Source organism: Heloderma suspectum, chromosome 3, assembly GCF_057233095.1.
Source record: "Heloderma suspectum isolate Gila_16-S chromosome 3, 16-S_ref, whole genome shotgun sequence".
Classification (NCBI taxonomy): domain Eukaryota; kingdom Metazoa; phylum Chordata; class Lepidosauria; order Squamata; family Helodermatidae; genus Heloderma; species Heloderma suspectum.
Window position 1 is genome coordinate 111,760,561 of NC_139460.1, and position 27,571 is coordinate 111,788,131.

Here is a 27,571-nt window from a genome sequence, read left to right on the forward strand (position 1 = left end):
TTGAGCTTCAGCTTCAGTATCTGTCCTTCGAATGAGCACTCAGGGTTGATTTCCTTTAGGATGGACTGATTTGACCTCCTTGCAGTCCAGGGGACTCGTAAGAGTCTTCTCCAGCACCACAGTTCAAAAGCATCAATTCCTCGGCGCTCAGCCTTCCTTATAGTCCAGCTCTCACAGCCATACATTACTACTGGGAAAACCCTAGCTTTGATTAGACGGACCTTTGTCGGCAAGGTGATGTCTCTGCTTCTTACTATGCTGTCTAGGTTTGCCATAGCTTTTCTCCCAAGGAGCAAGCGTCTTTTAATTTCATGGCTACAGTCACCGTCTGCGGTGATCTTGGGGCCCAAGAAAATAAAATCTGTCACTGCTTCCATTTCTTCCCCTTCTATATGCCAGGAAGTGATGAGGCCAGATGCCATGATCTTCATTTTTTTAATGTTGAGTTTCAAACCAGCTTTTGCACTCTCCACTTTCACCCTCAACAAGAGGCTCTTTAGATCCTCTTCACTTTCTGCCATTAGGGTGGTATCGTTTGCGTATCTGAGGTTGTTGATAATTCTCCCGGCAATCTTAATTCCGACCTGTGATTCATCCAACCCAGCGTTTCTCATGATGTACTCTGCATATAAGTTAAATAAGCAGGGCGACAATATGCAGCCTTGTCGTACTCCTTTCCCAATTTTGAACCAATCGGTTATTCCGTGTCTGGTTCTTACTGTTGCTTCTTGGCCCTCGTGCAGGTTTCTCAGGAGACAGGTAAGGTGGTCTGGTACTCCCATCTCTTTAAGACTTTGCCACAGTTCGTTGTGATCCACACAATCAAAGGCTTTAGCGTAGTCAATGAAGCAGAAATAGACGTTTTTCTGGAATTCTCTTGCTTTCTCCATGATCCAGCGAATGTTGGCAATTTGATCTCTAGTTCCTTTGCATCTTTGAAACCCAGCTTGTACTTCTGGCAGTTCTCGGTTCACATACTGCTGAAGCCTAGCTTGTAGGATTTTGAGCATCACCTTGCTGGCATGTGAAATGAGCACAATTGTGCGGTAGTTTGAACACTCTTTGGCGTTGCCCTTCTTTGGAACTGGAATGTAAACTGACCTTTTCCAGTCTTGTGGCCACTGTTGAGTGTTCCAAATTTGTTGTCATATTGAGTGCAGCACTTTAACAGCATCATCTTTTAGAATTTTAAATAGCTCAGCTGGAAGACTGTCATCTCTGCTAGCTTTGTTGTTAGTAATGCTTCCTAAGGCCCACTTGACTTCACTCTCTGGGATGTCGGGCTCAAGTTCAGTGACTGCACTATCATGGTTATCGAGGACATTCAGATCTTTCCTGTATAGTTCTTCTGTGTATTCTTTCCACCTCTTCTTAATTTCATCTGCTTCTGTTAGGTCCCTGCCTTCTTTGTCCTTTATCATGCCTGTCTTTGCACAAAATGTTTCCTTGATATCTCCAATTTTCTTGAAGAGATCTCTAGTCTTTCCCATTCAGTTGTTTTCCTCGATTCCTTGGCACTGTTCATTTAAGAAGGCCTTCCTGTCTCTCCTTGCTATTCTCTGGAACTCTGTATTCACTTGGATATATCTTCCCCCTTCTCCCCTGTTTTTCGCTTCCCTTGTTTCCTCAGCTACTTGTAAAGCCTCCTCAGACAGCCATTTTGCATTTCTTTTTCTTTGGGATGGATTGAGTTGCTTGCTGCCTCTGATCAATGTTACGGACCTCCGTCCATAGTTCCTCAGGCACTCTGTCTATCAGGTCTAATCCCTGAAATCTATTCCTCACCTCCACTGTATATTCATAAGGGATATGATTTAGGTCATACCTAAATGGTTTAGTGGTTTTCCCTACGTTCTTCAATTGAAGCCGAAATGTTGCAATAAGAAGCTCATGATCTGAGCCATAGTCAGCTCCAGGTCTTGTTTTGACTGACTGTATAGAGCTTCTCCATCTTTGGCTGCAAAGGACATAATCAATCTGATTTCGATACTGACTATCTGGTGATGTCCATGTGTAGAGTCGCCTCTTGTGCTGTTGGAAAAGAGTGTTCGCTATGATCAGCGTGTTCTCTTGGCAAAACTCTATTAGCCTTTGTCCTGCTTCATTTTGTACACCAAGGCCATGCTTGCCTGTTATGCCGGTGACTTCTGGACTTCCTATTTGAGCATTCCAATCACCTATGATGAAGAGGACATCTTTGTTTGGTGTTAGTTCTAGAAGGTGTTGTAGGACTTCATAGAACTGATCAACCTCAGCTTCTTCGGCCTCAGTGGTTGGGGCATTGACTTGAATTACTGTGATGTTGAATGGTTTGCCTTGGATTCGTACTGAGATCATTCTATAGTTTTTGAGATTGTACCCCAGTACTGCTTTTCCCATCCTTTTGTTGACTATGAGTGCTACTCCATTTCTTCTAAGGGATTCTTGCCCACAGTAGTAGATATGATGGTCACCTGAATTAAATTCGTCCATGCCTGTCCATTTTAGTTCGCTGATTCCCAAGATGTCGATGTTCAATCTTGCCATCTCATGTCTGACCACCTCCAGCTTACCTTGATTCATTGATCTGACATTCCAGGTTCCTAAACAATATTGTTCTTTACAGTATCAGATTTTCTTTTCACCACCAGACACATCCACAGCTGAGTGTCCTTTCGGCTTTGTCCCAGCTGCTTCACTCTTTCTGGCGCTACTTGGAAATTCCCTCTGCTCTTCCCCAGTAGTATATTGGACACCTTCCGACCTGAGGGGCTCATCTTCTAGCATCCTATCTTTTAGCCTTGTGATACGTTCCATGGGGTTTTCTTGGCAAGAATACTGGAGTGGGTTGCCATTTCCTTCTCCACTGGACCACATTTTGTCCGAACTCTCCGCCATGACCTGTCTGTCTTGGGTGGCCCTGCACGACATAGCTTATGGCTTCACTGAGTTACGCAAGCCCCTTCGCCACAACAAGGCAGTGATCCGTGAAGGGGTTGTACACAAAACCTTAAACCTGGCCTGGTAGCAAATGGGCAGCCAGTGCAGTTCCCTCAGCAAAGGAGTTACATGCTGAAAAGGGGCAGCTCCTGACAAGAGCTGAGCTGCTGTATTCTGCACTAGCTCCAGCTTCTGGAGCAGCCTTAAGGGCAGCCCCACACAGCATGCCCTACAGTAATCCAGTCTTGAGGTTACCAGCGCCTGTACCAAAGCTGTACCAGCTTTGACATCCCCAACCTGGTGCCCTTCAGTTCTTTTGGACTTCAATTCCTATACGCCATGACCGTCAATCATACTGGCCATGGCTGATGTGAGGTGTAGTGCACAACATCTGGAGGGCACTAGTTTGGGGAAGGCTGGGGTAGGCTAGGAGTCTAAATAAAATAAAAAGCAAATAAAACCAACTACCTGACAAGGTCGATGACTCTCTCCCTTGGAGCAGTGTTGACAGGCTCATCATTAATCATGATGATTTGATCTCCTGGTATAAGTTTTCCTTCAGAGGGACCCCCTGTAAATACATGACATTCAAGCACAGGGTATTCATCATTGCGTATAATGATCTCTGTTATGCAGATAGGAGATATTCATTATATATTATTATGCATGGAGATGTGAAGTACATTTTACAGCTGGATCTTAACTGGTGAAAGTTAGCACATAAGAATTCGGCAATATCAATGGGTAAGGAATAGCAATGGTATTTCCCCCCTACTGAGTTGTATATGCACAAGCAAGTCTTGCTGACAGATGAAGGAATGCCATCAATAGTGATTTTAGTACATAAGAACGTAAGAAGAACCATGCTGGATCAGACTAAGGGTCCATCTTGTCCAGCATTCTGTTCACACAGTGGACAACCAGCTGCCCACAAGAAGCCTACAAGCAGGATATGAGTGCAACAGCACCCTCCTGCCCATGTTCCCCAGCAACTGGTGTACATAGGTATACTGCGTTCAATACTGGAGGTAGCATATAGCCATCAGGACTAGTAGCCATTGATAACCTTCTCCTCCATGAATGTGTCTAACATCCTTTCAAAGCCATCCAAATTGGTGGCCATCACTTTATCTTGTGGTAGCAAATTCCATAGTTTAACTATGCGCTGTGTGAAGAAGTACTTCCTTTTATCTGTCCTGAATCTCCCACCAATCATGGGATGACCCCGGGTTCTAGCAGTTTCTGCTTCCTATTTCAGACTCCTCGTGGCACATAACTGAAGTCCAGCTATATAAAGACCCTGCCTAACTGTAATAAGCCATCTACCCCCGCTTCCTCTCAGAAGTGGTGCTTGTGTGCAAGGACCATGGGCCTTCAGTCTTTAGAAACACTCATTGGCCAGTGCAGGGGACAGTCACAAGGGCCCTCTGTACTATAGCACAGCAGTGCAAGAAGAAACTCAGATAAGCTGAAGCCAAATAAACTACAGATTCATTGGTAAGATACTAACAACAACTAAGCTTGAGAGGGGTAGCTTCCTCATGGCTGGAGCAACAGCTGGTAATGCAGCCACAAGTGTAACTCAGACCATGGGAGTTGGAATAGAAGGTAAGGCCAGTTTGTTAGCTCTGTGAGAGAGTGCTCTGTAGCATTGCTACTAGTGTCTGGCACATCCAGAGGGAATGATCTATGGCAAGGGTGCGCAATTTGTGGCCCTCCTAATGTTTTGGCCTACAACTCCCATCATCATTTGCCATCCTTTTTGCTGGGTAGGTTGATGGGAGTTGTAGATGGAGCGATGGTCTGGCTCAGTTTAAGGCAGCTTCTTATAGGCCAGAATATCTGGAGGGCCATAATTTACTCAGCCCTGGTATATGGGAATTTGCCATCTGGTAATTCATTTAGAAGGAAGGTAAGAGCAAATTTCCCATGAAGATAGACTAGACATGACACCAGTAATATCTATTATGGCTTTACATTATCAGTATTTAGAGTATAAAGCAGAAGTCTTGGAATGACAGAAATGTATACAAAGCTAATGCACTCCATTATAAGCAAGGATCTCTTTAATTCTCCTGTTAGACCATAAAGCTGTAACTCAAATGCGGAATCATACCTGGTGTTACAGAGCGCACCACCACAGGTTTTTCACTCCCAGCCACAAAACCAAATCCCAGCACTGGATCTCTCCTCATTTCCACTTTCCGAGGGGCTGGAGGTGTGATTTGGCAGCTGTCTAATCGCGGGTCATCAAAAGGGGCAGATTGTGTTATGTGGCTAAGGGAAAAGAAACATTAAAGGTATGAGATTGTTGTATCTGTTAAAGGTAATCAAAATTGGCTACAGCGTGACATGATGATAAATGGAGGAAAGACGTATTTTGCTTGAATTCATCAACGTACATTGGAGAAAACTCATATTTGATACAGTATGAGTCAGTTTACCCTGCTGTTTACACAGTAAATGCAAGCCCAGTCAATGAACTCCATTGATGTTATGCTGTTATTGTAGTAAAGTGACATTACAATTAGAGGTAGATTCATTCATTTATTATATTTCTATTCTGCCTCATAGCCAAAGCTCTCTGGGTGGTTGACAAAGATTAAAAACCACTAAAATACATTATACAAAGTGCAAAACCATTTACATAAAAACATATAAACAGACAGCACACGAACAGACAACATATATCTAAAAATCATGTATCTACATATATCAGCATGAACACTTCCTACCTGACTTATAACACACAACTGGACCATTAGACAGGGTATTGGTAAATCTGAGTTTAAATTCAAATTTTGCCACCTAAAACAGGGTTTGGAGGCTGTGGCTGAGTTGATGAGGGTGAACAAATGAAAACTGAATTCAGGCAAGATGAAGGAGTTGGTGGTGGGGAATACTCAGGTCTTCTTCAAGATTAACTTACTTATGATAGACAGAGAGGTGGCATCTCCATGAAACCAGGTGAGGGAGTCAGAATGTTCCTCGACCAAGCTCGGCTTTTTGAAAGCAAGTGACAGCTGTGAATACATTTTGTCACAGAACGTAGGAACAGAGGAAGCTGCCTTATACTGAGTCAGACCGTTGCGCCATCTAGCCCAGTACTGTCAACACTGACTGGCAGCAGCTCTCCAGGGTTTCAGGCAGTGATATTTCCTAGCCCTAGCTGGAGATGCTGCGGATCGAACCTGGGACCTTCTGCAACAGATATCAATGACAAAATTGGTACCTACAGCTGATGAAAAATATTACCCTTTTAAAAATAGACATGGGGATATGTGACCGTATCTAACCAATATTGGGCCAATGTCATTGCTAATGGTGTGCTTCTGGGCCCAATTGTGGATGCTGGCTTTGACCTATAAAGCCCTTCACAGCCTGGGATCAGCATACCAGAGGACATTCCCTCCCTATTTCAGCCCATGCACCAGTTGTAGTCAGCTGATCAATTGCTGCTTCACGTGCCCTTTCTATGGGAGGTAGAAGTAGTGCTTTCACCATGGTGACCCCTAGGCTCTAGAATAACCCCTTAGATATGAATAGGACCCTGATATGTTGGGCTATTTTTCTGTAAGAGCTGCAAAATTATCACTACCATCATGATCATGATCATCATCAAATTTTGGCAGACATCTGTTTGATTTAAAAGCTTTTGGGCTATTTGTATAGTTTGATGTTTAGTTTTATGATTTTATCTTTCTAGCCGTATGCATTCCTCGCCCAAATTTCTTGCAGCCCTCAGCTTAATTTCAAAAGTCCTCTGCAAATGATCAGTTGACCTCTGGCAAGAGCGATCTGTCCCTCCCCTGGCAGCCTGCTGGCAGGAAGGAAGGGAGGGGGGGAAAGGTGGTGGCAGAGATTGAAAGAAAGAGAGAAAGAGAGAGAGAGAGAGAGAGAGAGAGAGAGAGAGAACAGGTCTCCACCCACCACCAGCATGCAGCCCCCCCCCCCAGCTGACAGATTATCCCCAAGGTAATGTGGCCCTAGAAAGAAATAAAGTTCCACACCCCTAATCTATTTACACTGTCTCATTTGCATCACACATCCTGTCTCAGAATAGTATATAAAAGACACTGGAGAGAAAATACTTTCAGTAACTATCTTTTAAAGTCTGGTGATACAAAATGTCTGCTAGGTAAATGATGAGGAATGTTAACACGCACATTAGCACAATTTCCTGCAAATGTGCTTTCCTCTGTTGGATTTAGATTTGTGGCCTCAATTACAGAAACCATCAAATTGTATCATTTTATTTTATTTGACAAATGATAAATCCCTCCCCCCGCAACTGGGTACTCAAGGCGATATACAAAATTCAGATTAAAGAATAAGATCATAACAACAATAAAATAAAGCTGGAGCATTCATCGCAATAACGTCAGAAAATTAAACTAAAAACCAGCAGGACAATATAGTACTCACTGCCCATATAAAGCATAATAAAGAGGGAGTTAGTCTGACCTCTTTATTATGTGAGAGTTCTATAACTGCGGTGGGTGGGAGTTCTATAACTGCAGTGTGGCTACATAAAAGACGCTGTCTAGAGTGCCACCTAACCTAACTTCTTTAGATGGTGGAGCATATAATGGCCTCCAATGATGTATGCATTCATTCATTACATTTCTATACTGCCCAGTATCCAAAGCTCTCTGAGTGATTTACAAAGATTAAAAACCTTAAAAATACATTATACACAGTATAAAAACCATTTACATGCAAACATATAAACTGATAACAGACACAGAGACAGACATATATCTAAACAATTTTAAACAATCAACAATAAGAAAAATCCAGGACCTGATTAAAACCTCATCATATGTTTCCTATGTGTGACAGAAGAGGAAGGTCTTAACCTGGTACTGAAAAGATAAAAATGTTGGTACTAGAAGACCCTCGTTGGGGAAATCATTCCATAATTGGGGGGCCATTACTGAGAAAGCCCTCTCCTTTGTTGTCACATTCTGGTCCTCCCTCTGAGGTGGCACCTGGAGGAGGGTCTTTGATGATGAACATAAATGATGGCAACTTACAGACAGGCTCATATGGGAGGAGGTGGTCTTTCAGATATCCTGGCCCCAAACTGTTTAGGATTTTATATGTAAGAACCAGCACCTTGCATTGGTTTTGGAAACAATTTAGATCAGGATTATGCTTTGATAACTGGAGTCATACTTTTAATGAGAAATTAAACATTGAGATCCTATTGATTTACTGGATGTGTTGGACAATTAACCTATTACTTTCAAACCAGTTATTCAGCTGAATAAATGGTTTTAGGATTGATTTAGTGGGGAGGGGAGGTGACACCTGAACTAAGTGATAAAATATGTGCCCAAACTTGCTGCTCTGCCCTCTGAAGCCAAGGACTGCTCTGCCCTCTGACAGCACAACTCTTCTCACAACTGCTTCATGGGCAGGCCATGATCATGGCAACTTGCCTTGTGCATAGCTTCCATGTGCTGGCTGCAACTTCCAGCACACATGGAAAGCATCAGTTTTTCTGAGTAACGGACTGGGAATGGCTGGAGGTTTTTAGGGGCAGACTTTTACTGATGGCCATTGGCCACTACATGCATGAGAATCTGTGTTGCTTGTAAAAAGAAGAGCTAGCCAATTATACCAACAGTAGAATAAAGTGTGTCCCTCTGCATAGAATACGTAACTGCTATTGTAATTGTTATGGTGTTTTGTTAATTGTTAAGGAGATGATCTAGCTCAAGGAAGTCCATCATTTGCCAATGAAATCTAGCGTGATATAGCGTACGTGTCTTGAAGTTAAAAGTATATATGATGCAACACGCAATGAATGTAACATTCAAAGTTTAATTTTTTAAAAAATCACAATACATGTAAATTGAGTCAAAACCACTGGAAGTGCCATTACCTTTCACACTAAACAAATAATAATTTTGGTTATTGTTGTTATTATAAATGGCTTTGAGTAGTATTTTTGATGGAAAGGCAAGATATAAATTAAATAAAGAAATAAATATTTTAATAAGCATATACTAATTTGGGGTATTAGTATCCATTGAGAAGTTCTTTGGTGCCAACTCCACTGGAATTAATGGGATCCACACAAGTGCACTTGCCATTATACATGCTTACTACTCAGAAGCAAGTGCCAATGTATTGAATCAGTTTCAGCTTGTGGTAGGTATGCTTAGGACTGCAGCCTGTGATATAAAAATTAAGTTCTTACCATATAAATAGTATTTCTCTATCTCTTTCCAAAGTCAGCTTAGATTTTCCTGCTAAATAGTTATAACTGGAAGGGTAAAAACAGGAAAGCTGGAGAAAAGTATTTGCCATGTGTTTATCACTCTACCAACAGATCAAACAGCACAACAAAGCTGGTGGTTGACAGTCAAGTAAGTACATTTAACAGCCTCTAGTCATTTCAGGGAAAAGCCTACTGTGTATAAAGGAAAACACCAAAGGTCAACATGATTAAGGAATCCTTTATGAATACATTAAACTCTGTAAGTTCAATCAGCTCAAAAAGAGTTTGATATCTAAACTTCTGATTCCCCTTTCAACAATGTTGCATTTTTTTTATTGTTTATTACATTATATTCTGCCATTTCTCCAGGGAACACAAAGTTGTATATATGGAATTCCCAGATGGTCTCCTATGCAGGCAATAACTAAACACAGACATGCTTACATTCAACAAGGCTGCAGCATCATGTGCCTTCAGCTGATGCCCTGAGCCCTCCATTTTCATTCTCATAACGAATACATTTGTATATACGAGATGAACAGCAATTCCACAGTCACATCGAGTAACAGCACTTTTCCCATAAAGGCACCAGGCAGGGTGGGGGTTGATCTTTTTTCTCCTGACAAAAGTGTCAATTCTATTTGTTCATAAGCTTCTTCAGTTATTAAATCCTCTAAAGTAAGGTCATTTTATAGCAGCCTATAAGTAGAAGCCATCTGGGTGAGCATATGGTAGAAATGTAATTAGAAAGAAAAAAAATGGTTCTGCTGGTTTTTGATAAAAGTAATGTACAGCTTTTTTGTAAAAAGCTGTACATCTCGTTCAAATCAATCATACACACACACACGCCAAAGGCTACCTGTCTTCTTCATATAACACGTATGAACACCTAAACCTAGGTAAAGAAAACCAGAAACACATCTGCAAGCCTGAACATCTAAATGGTGCATTGCCTGTTCACAGGGGACTTGTATTTTAGGTTATAGGATATTAAAAAAAAACACCAGAATTGAAGGCTAACTCTATTCTGAAGTGGGATCTATCATGCAGACCTGCTAATGATAATTACTCACCCAACACTAATCACCTCTTTCTAATACTCATTTTTGAGGTTTAGTCTAAATGCTGACTAGCATGGTAGCCATGAGTGCCTGTCTGTTCCTGCAAATGCAATGCAATTCAGACAACTGAAATCTGTGAAATTTCAGAATTCAAATTGGACTTTTTGAAATTCAAGCATGATGAAATTTCCTTTCTGAAATTCCAGTCTGAGAAGAACACAAAAAGCCAAATGTTGGCCAAAAGAAAAAATCCAAAATTCATATCACTGTAATACCATTTTAGGCCAACTCAAAGGTCACAAAATAATTTACAACTTCTCCAGAACTCTTTATCAAGATGGAAAACAAAGCAAAAAAGAAAGAAAAAAAGGGGGGGTGAGAGAAGTGGCTGACGTTGAAGCCATGGAACCTGCATTTGGATTGTAAATTCATTTTGCTTCCCCCTTCCCATCCCTTTATTTACTATGTGTTATGACTGGACTTGAGCACGCTCCGGGAGAGAGTGCAGGACAGGAAGGCCTGGCGTGCTATGGTCCATGGGGTCACGAAGAGTCGGACACGACTGAACGACTGAACAACAACAAAAATGACTTTTGTGATGTGGACAGCATCATCCTGAGGAAAAATCGCTCCAGGATAAAACACACACTTTGTAAGCAGAAGGTCCCAGGTTCAATCCCTGGCATTTCCAGTTACAAGGATTAGGTAGCAGATGATATGAAAGGCTTCTGCCCAAAACCCCAGAGAGCCACCGCCACTCAGAGTAGACAGTTCTAGGCAAGATAGACAAATAGTCTGACTTAGCATAAGCCAGGTTCCTGCTTCAGACAGACGTTCTGTAATGTTCCTCATTCCGGCTGATGCCCTGCCCTTTCTGCTTCACTATTGGAGCTTTTCTTTTTCTTGTTTAACCTGTCCCCACTGACAGATACCTCATTTGGCTTTGGTATTTTTTTTTTTTTATATTACAATGTCACAGAAATTTCTGAACTTCACACAGGCAGGGCTTTTTCTCCCTTTTACACTCTTGCAAAGCTATTGTAGGGTGCCAAAGGTTGGCAGAAGATGGAAGAACTCTTCTATGAGTGGAAGGAGTCCATTATATCACTTGTATAGTATAGTATTATATTTTTGTTGTATGGAAGCCACTCTGATACATTTTATTTGAAGGGTAGGATAAAGGCCTATTAAAACTCAAAACTTCCATTCATCACATTCCATAGTGTTCTGGAGACAACACATTTAGGAGTTGGAAGGACTGGCAATGTCAGAATGCCAGAGTGTGTGCCTGAAATACCAGGCCCACAACAGGATGTTCCTAGCAAAGAACATCCATTTCTTAGGCTGGGCAAGGACTTATAACAGGCAATCACTTTAGCACTCTGAAAGGACATCAGGGGAACACATCGCTTACAAGGTTGTACAGATGTACATGAGTATGCTCAATTCACATCTTGTATACACAGTGTGGACTCAGTGCCACATCTCATGTACAGTATGTCTAGATTTGAGATTGTGTGAACTGGGCCATGGTCTAACATTCTGGCCCAAGATCTAACACTATCACCCCATTCACTTATTTATTTATTATTTATTAAATTTATTAATCGCCCATCTAGCTGGTCACGCAGCCACTCTGGGCGATGTACAAGCATATAATAAAACACTTTAAAACAACAAAATTCTACAATAAAAACATTTTCTAAAATACCCTATCCTACCCCAAATGCCTGCCTGAACAACCACGTTTTTAATGCATGGCGGAAGCTCATTAAAGAGGGGGCATGGCGGAGTTCCCGAGGGAGGGAGTTCCACAGAGTGGGGGCCACCACAGAAAAGGCCCACTCCCTCGTCCCCACCAGTCTAGCTGTCCTGGCTGATGGGACAGAGAGAAGGCAATCCAAGGCTGATCTTGTTAAGCGGCCTGTCTGGTGTTGCTGGAGGTGCTCCTTAAGATAGGCTGGGCTGGAGCCATATAGGGTTTTAAAGATCAAAACCAACACCTTGAATTTGGCCCGTAAAACAGCTTGTAACCAGTGCAACTCCTTCAGCACTGGAGTGATGTGATCTCGCCGGCGGCTGCCTTTAATCAGGTGAGCTGCTGCGTTCTGTAACAGCTGCAGCTTCCGAACTGTTTTCAAGGGTAACCCCGTATAGAGCGCATTACAGTAGTCTAAACGAGAGGAGATCAGGGCATGTACTACTGATGGGAGCAGATGGTCGGGAAGGAAGGGGCACAGCCGCCATATCAGATGGAGTTGATACAACGCTGTCCAGCTCACAGCTGACACCTGAGCCTCCATGGACAGCTGGGAGTCCAAAATGACCCCCAGGCTGCGGATCTGGTCTTTCAAGGGTAGCTGTACCTCATTCAACGCCAGGTCAATATCCTCCAGCCTCCTCTTGTCTCCCACCAAAAGTACCTCAGTCTTGTCAGGGCTCAGCTTCAGCTTATTCCTCACCATCCAGCCACTCACCATCTCCAGACATTTGGACAGGGATTCTACAGCTAACCTTGGTGAAGATTTGAACAAGAGGTAGAGCTGTGTGTCATCCGCATATTGATGACACCGCACCCCAAACCTCCGGATGAGAGCCCCCAGCGGCTTCACACAGATGTTAAATAGCATCGGGGAGAGGATGGAACCCTGTGGCACCCCACAAGTGAGTGGCCACGGGTCTGAAACCTCCTCTCTCAGTGCTACCCTCTGGTACCTGCCGGAGAGGAAGGACCGGAACCACCGCGAAACGGTGTCTCCAATGCCCAACCCCTCCAGGAGGTCCAGGAGGATACTGTAGTCAGCGGTATCAAAAGCCGCTGAGAGGTCGAGGAGAACAAGGAAGGGGCATTCACCCCTATGGACATACCCCTTATGTGCTAATATCAGCCAACTGTTACTCAACAAAGTTACAATTTAAAAAGCAGGGAGAGAAGGTTTCTTATCTCATAAAAATGCATCAGTAAGCCCTGTTGCTGAGTCTAGTGAAATGCAGCTTGCAAGATAAAACACGGTAAAGTGAGCCAGAGGACTGAAAATACATGGCAAATTAATTGAGATCAAAGGGGTCTGTACTAAAGTGGAATGAACAATTCTTGTTAGTTGCTCTGTGACAGGTTTAATTCTAAAGGGAATAACAGTAATCCTCCATCTGCTTACATCCGAGTCTAGATCTACATATAGAATCCCAAAGTGTCTTCAAGAGAAGCCCTTGAGCATTTATCCATCATAAGGAACAGGACAGTGATGTGCATCACAAAAACACAGTTAGTAACCAGCACAGCAAAAACAGGGAAGCAATAAATAAATAACTAAATAAATAAGCATATCAAAAGCCAAGACTTTAGTAGATTTACAAAAACGCTGCTTAAATAAAGTTTTTCTGAAATCCAGCTTGAATTTAAATGGAAGTTCCTAAATCATTAGCATGAAACCATATGTTCTCCAACAGTTTTGTGGCAATGCAAATGGAATGTGGCCACAATCTCAGGCATGTTGTTGTTGTTGTTCAGTCGTTAAGTTGTGTCCGACTCTTCGTGACCCCATGGACCATAGCATGCCAGGCCTTCCTGTCCTCCGCTATCTCCCAGAGGCATGTTTACTCACTAATCAATTCAAGATTTGTTCTTTAGAATAGGGATCCTTAGCGGTAAAAGAAAGAAAGGTTCTAATTCAGAGACTTCAATCAACAGAAAACCTGTAAACAAACTGTTGTAATAAAACCAACAACCTCTTGCTTGTGTGCTCCCTTAGCTTCCATTCACTTATATATTAAATGCAGAGACAGAGATACAGCCAAATAATAAAGATCTTGTATATTTTAAAAGTATATGCTCAAAGAGCTTCACACACATTACTTCAACAAAACCTGTAAAATAGGCCAATGTCGCATGGCCTTCCTAAGATTAGTGTATTCATGGGTAAGATAAGACTCAAACCGTGTGTGTGTGTGTGTGTGTTTGTGCCCACATGCTCAATTGATGTTTTTATCCTCTATGCAACCTGTTTCCAGTTTGTGATGTGGCACAGCAAGGATCTGCCACTGCATTAGAAAGTAACTGTGGAGTACAGCTATTCCATCTTTCTATCCTTAGCAGACTTTTATTTTTTGGAGTAAGAAAAAGGTTGGAGAAGCTGAGGGAAAATAAGGGGAGGTTACACATTGAAAATGACTGCCCATAAAATTCTGGACCCCCCCCCCTTCTGTGAATCACGCCGTGTAATTTCACAATAAGAGCCTCATCTGGAAGCACCCTGTATAGATAATCTGCATATACTACCCTGTGACATACCAGGAAACACTTATGGCTAATGCTGCTGTTTAGGACTCCAACTGCTACCTGTGTAGAAATTATTACCCCTTCAAGCCATTAAAACTACTTTTTTACCAGTCTTTTTCATAGCAGTTAGTTGTACTGGAAGTAATGTCATATTTGGATATTGATGTTTACATTTTGGGAAGTCATAACTCTGTAAAAAAAATGGGTTACTTTCTAACGAAGAACGAAGACCAGGGCCCAATCTACATGGGAAATTTACTGTGGTGCTACAGTAAATTACATTTGCAACCACACGTGTAGTACTGGATAATCAGAAATGGGCAACTTTTTACCGCTATTTGCATGTCATTTCCTCAGTGGAAATCCATCAGGGCCCCCCACTACACACACACATACACAGGAAATCCACTGGGAACTCCCCCCCCACACACACACACAGACCAGGGAAGGGAGAGCTCTATACTCCCTGGTCAGATGCTGAGGGGGCAGCCCCTCATTTCAAAGGATGCCTGGGCCAGGGCATCCTTTGAAAGCACAGAACTGGCAGGTGGGCAGTACCTGTGGTGGCCAAAGGGGACCCTGGGGGATGCACTGGAAGAGCTTGCAGTTGCATGTGGGCTGCGCATTGCCCACCTCTCCTCAGCAGTGTGGGTCAGAAAATATAGTAACAATGAATGGATGCCAAATGCAAATACAATTTTAGGCAAGCTTTGCAATGTCAAAGTTGTCATTCATGTTTTTCAGGTGATTATCCCTAGCAAGTATGTAAGAAGATACATATGTCACTGAAAGAATATACATGTGTATAGTATGAAATGGAACTAACAAGCCGTGACAGCAAACCTGAAGGTGCTCCAACAACCCTAGTGGAAGAGGAGTGGTTGTCAGCATATCATGCACATTTCTTTAATCTTACCCTCAAATATTTCAGGACAAAAAATTAACATCGGATACTTTTTTTACCTTTGTTGTTTAGTTTATTGTATTTACTAAACATGCTAAATTAGATTACTCTCTAGTGATTTTCCAATGCAAACTGGACATTTTCTGATGCAAATGATCCTATGCAAATTAGCCTAATTTGCATAGAAAAAGTCATATATCTTCATAATCTGGTGTTAGCCAAGGAATCTCTTAACCATTAGGAACTTAGGCCTATCTCACTGATAAACTCTTGCAAACTTCATCACTTATGAATGGTGCCTATCACTATGATTAGCTAAATCACATCAGCAAAGAATTTTGATCCTATGCAACATTGCTTGTCACTTAAAACATAATCCTATGCATGTTCAGACAGAAAAAGGCTTACAACTCCTAGCATGCTCTGGCATGCTGGGAATTGTAGGCTGTTTTCTGTCTAAGCATGCATAGGATTGTACCCTTAAAAGCATTCTCCGCAAAAGTAGGGCTTTCATAATTGTCTGTATACTGACAAAATGTTTAAAGTAAGTCCATTTAAGGATATAGCATAACTAAAGTACTTTGAGGTTTGGTGCTGTATTTTGAAGTTTTGACTTAAACTCTCTTACACACACCACCACCATATGACTGTTGCACCTGTACGCATCTATTGAAAATTGGGCTTTAGCTGTCAGACAACAAACCTAACATGTTTTCAGTTGACATAACCTCAATACATAAATATGATTGACCTTCTTGAGGATGGAATAACAAACACTCGTTAATACTACTTGCATCAAACAGTCAGAACAATTACATTAATACATGGATTACATTGCTTTCAGCAACTAATTTTTGTCACATAGTCTGGAAAAGCCTTCCTCAACCTGAACCCCCCCAATATGTTAGACTACAACCCCTATCATCCCCAGCCAGCCAGCTCTAGGATGTGCTGTCTGAGCATGATGGGGGTTGTAGTCTAGCATATCTGGAGGGTGAGAGGTTAGGGGAAGGCTAGTTTTTAAACCAAACAAATCAAATTAAAAAATGAATATTACAGGAAAACCAGTATGACAGCTCAAAGTTTTCCCCTCAACAGAATTCAGAAAATTCTGTTAAAAAGCTGATGTCATGTTATGAAGCTGCAATTCACTTTTTCTTCTTTTGTGTAAAATACAATCGGAGGCAAAACACTTACCAGACCAGCTACAGTGGCAGACTTGGCAGCAGGCTAAATGTTCTTACCCTTGCTGTGTAGCCCAGTAATTGAAGTTGCTTTTTTTAAAGTCCATATGCATGGCACAAACAGAGTTGCCAGCTTACCAGAAACCCCCATCTGGCTTGCTCTTGTCCCTTTACTTTAACAGCAGCTTGATGTGGAGAAATCAACATGCAAACCTGTCTCTGTGCTTTACCTGCTAATGTCAGCACATCAAGCTGCTCTTTAAGGCATAGCTACAGAGGCTAGTTGAAAAGCCTCTAAACACCATGGTATTAAAAAACCTCAAAGAAGGACTCAGATCTTCCTCTGGGTATTTCCAGACAGAGGGCTCCTAGTGCTAAACATCAAAAAGCATTGTGCAGCTATTCTGTCTTTTCCTCCTTAACAGATTTTTTTCTGGTAACAAATAGGACGGAAGAAGTGGTAAGAAAACATGGGAAGGCTGCAAATGGAAAATGGGGACGTCAAGACTCCCTGTAAAATTCTGGGAATGAGGCAGTGCAAATGCATGACAACAGCCTTTTCTGGAAGCACCTACTTCACTTCAGTCAGTGTAAGGTAGACACATAGGGCCAGTTCACATGACACAACAGTCCATCATGGGTTAATCTACCCGTGAGGGGCTGCAGCACTTGCTGGCCACCATTTTGAATATGCAAGCTCTGGCTGGAGGTTGCCGTGGCTCGTTGTGTCATCCGAACCTGGGTAACCGGGTTATTTGAGAGTTAAGCAACTCTTGCATAACCCTAAAACAGACTGTGGGTTATGCGAGGGTTATTTGACCCTCAAATAACTTCTGCTGCCTGAGTTTGGATGACACGACAAGCCACAAGAGCCCCTGGGCGGGGCTTCCATATTCATAATGGTGGCCCATGCCACAGCTCCTCGCAGGTATGCGAGTGCAGACTGGAGATGCACATTAAAACCAGAAGTTGCTTGTGCAGTTCAGACACAGTCCAATATGCATTTTATTCCTAGTTATGTGTGTTCTTTAGGATGGACTGGAGTGTCATGCACATTCACAGCTGGTGCTCCCAGGTTGATTCCCTTCCTTTTGCTCACCAAGATCTTTCCTCCCTAATCCTTCAGGCCATTTCAGCAATGTCAATGTAATCTTCAGGTGAAATGAAAACTGCGCTAGCCATGCTGGAAGCACTTAATTTCTTTTCTAAATCATGATGCAAATGCTTCTTTCCCCTGCCTGGGGGTTGGAGAAGTAGGGCAAGGAGAAAAGCAGAAGGAAGAAGAACAATTAATCCTTTCTGTCAGCATAAGAGTGTGCAACGATGTTTTGATCAGACTCTTAGAGTCACAAAGTAAAGGAGTATTTGTGATTCATAGCAGGCAAATTCTCTGCAGCAAAATTAGCTATTCATCTCCATTCTTCTATATAAAAAGGAGCAAACAGGTTATAGCTGAACTGTGTGCCCCTACAGTCTGTTAAATTAAATCATTCTGAATCCTGGGCTGCACTGAGAACAGGCACCCAGAACTAAAGCAGCATCCACCCTGGTTGCCAGTATTCACCATGGCTGAGTATTCAAAGAAAGGAAGGATTCCATTATAAATGCTAGATAAAAGAACCACCTTCACATCAGAAGCAAAGATTGGTGGTTATGTTTATGACTGCATTTTGAAGAGTTATTTGTTTATAGAATAAATCATGGGGCTCAGAAGGCCCTTCAAAGCCAAGGCAGCCATAGAGCTCCCTAAGAATTCTTAATGCAGTTCTATCCAGACTATCCTGTTCTATCCCAACCCACAATACAAGGATGCAATTGACATTTGGGGTGTTTCCAGATGAAGGGCTCCTAGCGCAACCAGCTGAAAGGCACTGTGCAGCTATTCCACCTCCCCCCCCCAAACAGATTTGTGGGGGGGAGGCAGGTAAGGAAAAAGGATGGGGAAGGGGGTGGGAAACCCCAGGGCCAGGAGGGCTACAAATGCAAGGTGACAATGTCATTTGGACTCTCCATAAAATTCTGTGAATGAGGACGGTGATAGTACAATAAAAGCTTCATCTGGAAGCACCCGCTATCGCTGCTGCCACTTATAGAATCATAGAATCATAGAATAGGAGGGTTGGAAGGGGCCTACAAGGCCATCGAGTCCAACCCCCTGCTCAGTGCAGGAATCCAAGTCAGAGCATCCCTGACAGGTGGCTGTCCAGCCTCGTCTTGAATGCTTCCAGTGTGGGAGAGCCCACCACCTCCCTAGGGAATTGGTTCCATCGTCGTATTGCTCTAACAGTCAGGACGTTTTTCCTGATGTTCAGCCGGAATCTGTCTTCCTGTAACTTGAGCCCATTATTCCGTGTCCTGCACTCTGGGATGATCGAGAAGAGATCCTGGCCTTCCTCTCTGTAACGACCTTTCAAGTACTTGAAGAGCGCTATCATATCTCCCCTCAGTCTTCTCTTCCCAAGGCTAAACATGCCCAGTTCTTTCAGTCTTTCCTCATAGGGCTTTGTTTCCAGTCCCCTGATCATCTTTGTTGCCCTCCTCTGAACCCTCTCCAGTTTGTCTGCATCCTTCTTAAAGTGTGGTGCCCAGAACTGGACACAGTACTCCAGGTGAGGCCTAACCAGTGCTGAGTAGAGGGGAACTAGTACTTCCTGGGATTTGGAAGCTATGCTTCTATTAATGCAGCCCCAAAGAGCATTTGCCTTTTTGCAGCCACATCACATTGTTGGCTCATATTCAGCTTGTGATCGACAACAATTCCAAGATCCTTCTTGCTTGTAGTGTGGTTGAGCCACGTATCCCCCATCTTGTAACTGTGCATTTGGTTTCATTTTCCTAGGTGCAGAACTTGGCATTTATCCCTATTAAATTTCATTCTGTTGTTTTCTGCACAGTGCTCCAGCCCATCAAGATCACTTTGAATTTTGTTTCTGTCTTCCAAAGTATTAGCTATCCTGCCCAATTTTGTGTCATCTGCAACTTTGATCAGCATTCCCTGCACCTCCTCCTCCAAGTCATTCATAAAAATGTTGAAGAGCACTGGGCCCAGGACTGAGCCCTGTGGTACCCCACTCGTTACTTCTCCCCAGTTTGAGAAGGTCCCATTGATAAGCACTCTTCAAGTCCGATTCTGTAGCCAACTGTGGATCCACCGGATCGTTGTTTCATCTAGCCCACTTTGAGCTAGTTTGCTCATCAGGATATCATGGGGCACTTTGCCGAAAGCTTTGCTGAAGTCGAGGTATATTATGTCTACAGCATTCCCACAGTCCACAAGGGAGGTTACTTGATCAAAAAATGAGATCAGATTCATCTGGCAGGATTTGTTCTTGACAAATCCATGTTGGCTTCGAGTAATCACTGCATTGTTTTCAAGGTGCTTCCAGATGGATTGCTTTATCATCTGCTCCAGAATTTTCCCAGGGATTGATGTCAGACTGACTGGTCTGTAGTTCCCAGGTTCCTCCTTTTTGCCCTTTTTGAAGACAGGGACAACATTAGCCCTCCTCCAGTCATCTGGCACTTCACCCATCCTCCATGATTTAGAGACATTAGAGAATAGACAGTGGTTCTGAGAGTTCTTCTGCCAGTTCCTTTATTACTCTAGGTTGCAGTTCATCTGGCCCTGGAGATTTGAACTCATTCAAAGTAATTAGGTGTTCCTTGACCATATGCCTATCGATCTCAAGCTGCAATCCTGCCCCTTCAGCCTGTACTTTGCCCTTGCCAGGGGGGTCATAGACCCTCCTTTGGGAGAAGACTGAGCCACAGTAGGAATTGAGCACCTCTGCCTTTTCTTTGTCATCTGTTATCGTTTTGCCATCCTTATTTAATAGCTGAACCATCATTTCTTTCTTCTACCTTTTACTATGCACGTAGCTGAAGAAAGCCTTTTTGTTGCTTTTAGCATCCCTCGCTAACCTCAGCTCATTCTCAGCTTTAGCCTTCCTGATGCCATCCCTGCAATTCTGTGCTACCTGCCTGTACTCTTTCTTTGTTGCTTGGCCTCCTTTCCATTTCTATATGTGTTCTTTTTTGTTTTCAGGTCATCTCTAAGCTTTTGTGAAGCCACATTGACTTCTTCTGTTGTCTTCCACCTTTTCTTCTTGTTGGAATAGTTTGTAATTGTGCCTTGAGAATTTCCTTTTTTAAAAGCTCCCACCCATCTTGGACTCCTTTTCTCATTAGAGTCGCTTGCCATGGGATCTTACTTAGCATTGTTCTGAGTTTATTAAAATCAGCTTTCCTAAAATTCAGGGTAGGCATTTGACTACACTCGGCTTTTGCTTCCCTTAGAACCAAGAACTCAACTTCTTGATTCCTTGGAAAGTAGCTTGTATTTATTAGTTTGAAGAAATGCATCACACTCTTCAGACGAAAGTGCTATCATGTGTGGAGTATTGCTGTTGTGGCAGAAACAATCAGAGCAGACACATGCTGTGTCTCTTACTAGGCCACACCATTTCAGACTGCAGGTGGGAGATTGTATTTTGAATACCCCCTCCTCCATATAAAATGTATTATCTGGATGTGGCCTGAGGTCCAAAGAAATGACATGGATGTTCTGCTGAGAGAACCACACGTATCAGGGATTCAGGGAAAGAACCACACATATCAGGGATTCCACTGGGCATGGCAAAGTCCTTGCACGAGCCTACAGTAGCACTCTGGACCCCTGCCCTAGAATTTCCAAAACTAGGGGGAAAGGATTCTAACCTAGCCTTCTGCAGTCTGAAATGGTACACCTCAGCAGAAGATGTGCCATGCATCTGCTCCGATCACTTGTTTCTGCTCTCAGAGTCTGGTATGTATATGAGGCAATATCTCATTTAACTGACCGTTTTGAACTATGCATTGCAGAAAGTGAAGTCCCTGAGCTAAATCAAAGCAAACAAGAATTTTATTTGGTGAAAAAGATGAAATGAGATTGTATAGACTTTTGTTTAAAAGGTTCAGATGGCTTTCAGCTTTGACACCTTTTGCTTCTCAAAGGGGATACATGAAGTACTCTCAAAACTGAAATTTGTATTCATTTGTTTCTCAGTATCAAAACAAAACAAACGACCATGGTTAGAATACATCTGCTTCAGCGCTCTTTTAACACTCCTTTTTGCTTCCTTCCTTTCTATATGGCTTTCTATTACATGTATCACCTGTTCCATGCAGCATAACTATGATGGGGTAACAGGGGCATCAGCCCCAGCAGGCTCAACTTGGACAAGAAAGCATAACAGACTCCAAAGAGCATGTAATGTATTCATAGTGGTTCAAATAATGTTTAATTATGTAGGCAAGGATCCATGTGTCAGCAATTCTTTAATCTGGACAGGCAGAAGATGGCAGTATGCAAACCTGAATAAGTTAACTGACTTGTCATTTCCGCCCTTATTTGTGCATTTGTGTAAACTTCCCAAATGCCAATAAAATATTGCTGATGCACTGAACATCTTGCCCATACATTTATAGCCCATTTTAGTGCTTTTACTTTAATAAGATTGCAGGTATGCTTTTTTTTCTTTAAAGAGAATTGTTGGAGGTTTTTCTTGACCATTTCTTCCCATAAATAAATGAGAAACTACATTTCTGCAGCTGCCTTCCGATAGTAGGAAAATGGCTTTTTGGCAGAGCTGTCATCCATCATATTGTAACACACTGCGTTTAGCAACTACTATTTATAGTGTGTCTGATGCCAAAGCAATTTTTCAGCATATGCACTGACTTGAGCAATGTTACTGCACAAATCCATTGGTTCAAATGTACATTGGCAATTACCTTATGTAAAATAATGACCTCCCTTCATAGTTACATTTTCTAAGAGACCTCATGGCAGATCACTAAGATTCTAAGGTAACAAAACAGAACATAGTTAAAATTGTGACATAAATACTACGTAACTCCCACATCAGCCATTTTTAAATATGACTTGCTTTTTGCAGAATGCATAGTAGCTTTCTGTGAAGAAGAAATGATTGCTTAAAAAGAAGCCCCCGCCCAACAGCCCTGACAAATTATTCACAATGGCAATGTGGTATCAAATCTCAGAAGAGCCAATGCGGTGTAGTGGTGACAGTGTTGGACTGGGAGTCGGGAGATCCAGGTTCTAGTCCCCACTCAGCCATGGAAGCTCAGTGGGTGACTTTGGGCCAGTCACAGACACTCAGCCCAACCCACCTCACGGGGTTGTTGTCGTGAGGATAGAATGGAGAGGAGGAGGACAATGTAAGCCGCCTTGGGTTCCTTGCAAGAGGAAAAAGGGTGTGATGTAAATGCAATAAATAAGTATAATAGCAAATAAGATGCAGGAGGGAGAATCTCAGGACAGTTTAGTCAAGTAAAATCTGGATGAGCAGAGGGCACAAAAGCAGAGTAGGCATTTAATAATGACCCTGTTTCTTCTCCTCTTCCCTAAACATGTTATTTCCAGGCTTGGTGTGCTAATGCTTGGCTATACATGCTGTATCTTGGCAAGCTGGTTACTTTACATGGAGACTCTTCCATGCATCACTCCAACAGAGGGATCCTCCCCTAGACTCTCAGTGCCCAGCTGCTCTCACCAGATTGAGATGCTTCACGTCTTGAATCAAGGCAAGTTTGGAAATTCAGAGCCGCCCGCTGCTACAGCTGCTGCTACAGTCCCTGCCTTCTGCCAGTCATTGCCACACTTTCATTCTACACACACACACACACACACACACACACACACTCACACCTTGGTTACTTATTCATGGCTTCCATTTTTTATATCTGTACACATCTGCATTATCTCCAGAAACATCAGAGCAGGAGAAACAGTGGTGGCAGCAGGAAAGTTGCCCTAGCCATCCGGGAACATTCAGTGGAGAAGCAGTGCCCTGGCCTGCCCTCAAAGCTCTGACCTCAAAGCCACAAAACCCTGAATTTAAGGCTGATCTATATTGGTGGTGTAACTTTAAAGGCTCTTAAGCCTACGTTATGCCCTCAGGTGTGTGGTGTTTCTGCACCAGTGAGGTATGGTCTAACGGAGAGCTGCATCAGCATGCTGAAGCTGCATGCATATGGGGGAAGAACCACTGAAATGTTATGCCATATGGGTAGATCATTTACACAGCTAATACTATTTGGCTGAGTCCACGAGGATTCTCTCACATTTAAATCAGCTTTCAATTGTCTGAGCACAAACTCTAAAACAGATGCAAGGCTGCAACTACGTACAGATATGCTTAAGAACAATGAAGACCATAGTTTCAACCACACCTCACACGGCAAAGGACCGCACCCCACGCTATAGGCCAAACAACGTTATATTTAACATAATACATCTCCAAATACCTTATCATATTTAAAATATATTTAATTATTTTTGCTCGGTGGTATAGTTGTTCCTATAAGCAATATTAAGGTGCAAACATTGTTACTGCTCGTGCTATCCATAGCCTGAAATGCAACACATACTTGGGACTTTAATTACAGGAAACTGATTAAGTCCCCTGAGGAAGCGTATCTACATACCTGTCTGCCTTGTTCTCATTTGTAATCCCAGCTAATTACTTCCTCTATCAGAAAAATATTCTGTGATGTCCAAAGACAGAGGAGGAACACTTCAGTCCCTTCCATTTTGCATAAAACTGTTCAGTTCAAACTGCTGCTAAAAACACAAGGAATTTGAAATACTCTTTTCACATTCAGCTGGTTTCTTGTCCTACATGCTTAATTTCTGTTGCTATGGTAAAACTGAATGGAAAAGCCATACATCGCAGTATTTATAACCACTTTAAATCACCTTTCAATAAGATCTTTAAATGAACAATTTACTCTGAAGACAGACACTATATATTATTTGTGTAAAAACAATTTTGGGGATGCTCATCTTTTTCTGTATATTATGTACAGGCACAATCACATACACAAAACAGTTCCTCAACAACCAGTACACCAGTTTTGTTTTGTATGAATAAGTGCCTCAGGATTTGAATGTGTCTATAAAAGTATATACATGCTGCCAGGGTGGACACTGAGCCCATAGAATCCCAGAGTAGTTCTAATTCGGAGGAAGAGCAGTCACTCCTGGGAGAGGAGCGCGCCCCTTTTTCCCAGGGCCCGCAGCTGACAGAGATTCCTCCCACCAACATTCCTAGATTAGAAAGCAGTCCAGGGAGTGACCCAGCACCGATAGCAGACTGGTTGGATGTGCGGCGCAGACGCAGAGAGCGGCGCCAAATGGAGAGCGCGGAAAGGAGGCGTAGAACCTGGTTGGCGCTCAAAGAACGGTTGCGCCCAGAGGATCCAAGGGAAAAGGGGAGGGATTCTACCTAGTCCTTATATTCAGGGGTCTGCCAGTAATTGCCTTTCAAACGAGGACCAACTGTTCCAACTTAGGGCATAGGGATGCTGCTGCTCAGATCTAGTTGCTACCTGTAGGGTTGTAAGTTGTAAAAGAAGAATAAAGCTTTGAAAAGAATCCCTTTGTCTGCGTCTGGACTTGGCTACTGGATTAGACAGAGAGAGAGCCCTCCAAGGAGCCCTTGACACATGCATACCCCCATCTACATACAAAATCTTATTATTCATAATTCAGACTTGTGCAAAATTTGTATCAAATACAAATTAAACAGAAAGGTCCTCCCAAAAAAGTTACTAAAAAGCAGCATGAGAAAAGTACCTAACAGCACAATCTTATCCAAACGTGACACTTGCTGGGTGGGATTGGATCACCACTAAATCCACCTGCACCAGGAGAAATAAATAGGAGACATGTTGGCATAGCAAACCTTTCTCTGACCCAGATTTTGATTCCAGCCAGAGACGGTTTGGGTTTGAGACTGAAAACTTTGCTTGGATGAACTTCAGTGGCATCACTAATAACAAATACTAGTCAGTACAAGCATAGATAGTATATGGATTTTGGGGGAAAAAAATATATCTCATGGTGTTCGACTAAAGACACAAACTGTGTTCACTAGTTTTGTCACAGCTATAGCTGATGAGGGAGGACTGATGCCCATGATATTCTGGTAGGATGATGATGATTACTACTATTTATTACATTTCTATACCGCCCCATAGCTGAAGCTGTCTGAGCGGTTTATAAAGGTTAAAAACATTAAAAATAGACTATACAAAATGTAAAAACATAGAAAAAACACAGAGACAGTGTACACAGAGACAACATATATCTAAAAACAACTTTGAGCGATCGGCCAAACCATAAAACAAATCCAGGATCAATTTAAAACTCTGCCAAATTCCTGGGAAAAGAGAATAGTCTTGACCTGGTGCTGAAAAGATAACAATGTTGGTGTCAGGAAGGCCTCATTGGGGAGATCATTCCACAAATGCGGGCCCATCACCGAGAAGGCCCACTCCCTTTTTGTTGGACAATACAGGATTGTCACAAATGAGCCTTCCCCATCCTGGTGTCCTCCAGTTGTGCTGGACTACAACTCCCATCATTCCCAGCCAGCACAGCCAATAACCAACATATCTGGAGGGCACCCGACTGGGGAAAGCTGTCCTAGATAACAGTAGGTTTTACCAACTTGCCAATGCCACACTGATGGAGGGGCAATGACAGGAATCTACTAATGCAACTACCAGGTCTCCAAAGGTGATCATAAATCTCTTCCTGGTGATTACCTATCAATCCTGCACATGATGTAATTGTCCTTTCCCTCCCAATTTCTCAATTCATTGCACTGAACTTGCATGAAGGAGGGGTCTTTTGCTTAATACAGGGTGGGACAGGCAGACCTCAGTCTTCCCCTTAGTTACTGGCATAAATGGGGGGATGGAGGGATCATCCTCTTTCTTTACATGGGGCATTTCAGACACTCAGAATCCATTTCACTGCTTATGGGTGCCTTCTGCATGCTCCTGGATCTATTGATGTCAATGGAGGCCCAAGTGACCTCCATGGCATAGGCTGGTATGCCAGATGCACCTGTTCCTGGACAGGGATAGCTTGGCTACTGTGAATTACACGTTGGTAACCTTGAGACTGGATTACTGTGATGTGCTCTATGTGGATCTGCCCTTAAGGTTGGTTCAGAAGCTGCAGCTAGCACAGAATGCAGTGCTAGGTTACTGCCTGGCTGCCTTACCATGCGTGTATTACACCTGTGGTAAAGGATCTACACGGGCTGCTAGTCTGCTACCGAGCTAGGTTTAAGGCGTTGGCATTAGTATACAAAGCCCTATACAACTGAGGATCAGGTTACCTCAATGGACATCTTCCTCTATACCAGCCTCCAGGCTACTACGATCTTCAGGGGAGGCCCTGTTGTCTTCCTTGCCATGGCCAACATATTTTTTGTTTGGCAACAACACGGAAACTGTCCCTCTCTCCTTTGGCGCCTGCCCTGTGGAATTATCTCCCCTCTGAGGTGTGTCAGGCCTAAACACGGGCATGTTTTAGGTGTTTACTGAAAACATACTTGTTTGCTTTGGCTTTTCCCCAGCCGTGAGCCACCTTTGCACCAGCCTAATGATATTATTTTGTGTGCATGCATGTGTGTGTATAGTTTTTGTTTCTTTCTTTGTTTATTCCTTTGTAAACTGCTTCAGGATTTGGTTCAAATGAGAAGCGGTATATAAATACTGCTAATAATTTTTGTTAAATTAAATAAATTTAGTATGGGGGAGGCGTTGGAGGCAACCACAAGTAATAATTGGCTATCAAAGCCATGAAGTATATCAATGGCAGACCTGAGATCAGAGTTCTAGCAGTACATTGAACAATATGGGGAGGATCTTTACCTAAATCACATTTTTAGTTCAACTGGCTGCAACTACAGCTAAATTTCCTTTTCTTAAAGAGAAATGGGTGGGAAAACACTTCCGAAACCCTCCATATATATAATGACTTCACAAGCACAGAACTGCTTTTTGAAAGGCACCCTCAAATGCTTGAGTGGATCAACATAACTTGCTCAAATGCAGTCAGAGAGCAAATTGCTTTCTGCTGACTCTGACTCTGCAAGCAAATCAATCGTAACTCAATGAAGAGCTGCAGCACTGGCC

General features: G+C 42.7%; 1 protein-coding gene across 1 annotated transcript in view; it reads right to left on the reverse strand.

The window, feature by feature from the left end:
- Nucleotides 1-27,571, reverse strand: part of FRMPD4 (FERM and PDZ domain containing 4) — a 326,800-nt gene that overhangs the window by 75,230 nt on the left and 223,999 nt on the right. Inside the window, exons 3-4 of the mRNA XM_084841758.1 lie at nucleotides 5,036-5,196; nucleotides 3,388-3,490 (exon numbers count right to left, since the gene is read on the reverse strand). Coding sequence (XP_084697884.1) covers nucleotides 3,388-3,490; nucleotides 5,036-5,196 — 264 coding nt within the window. The remainder of the gene's footprint in view (nucleotides 1-3,387; nucleotides 3,491-5,035; nucleotides 5,197-27,571) is intronic.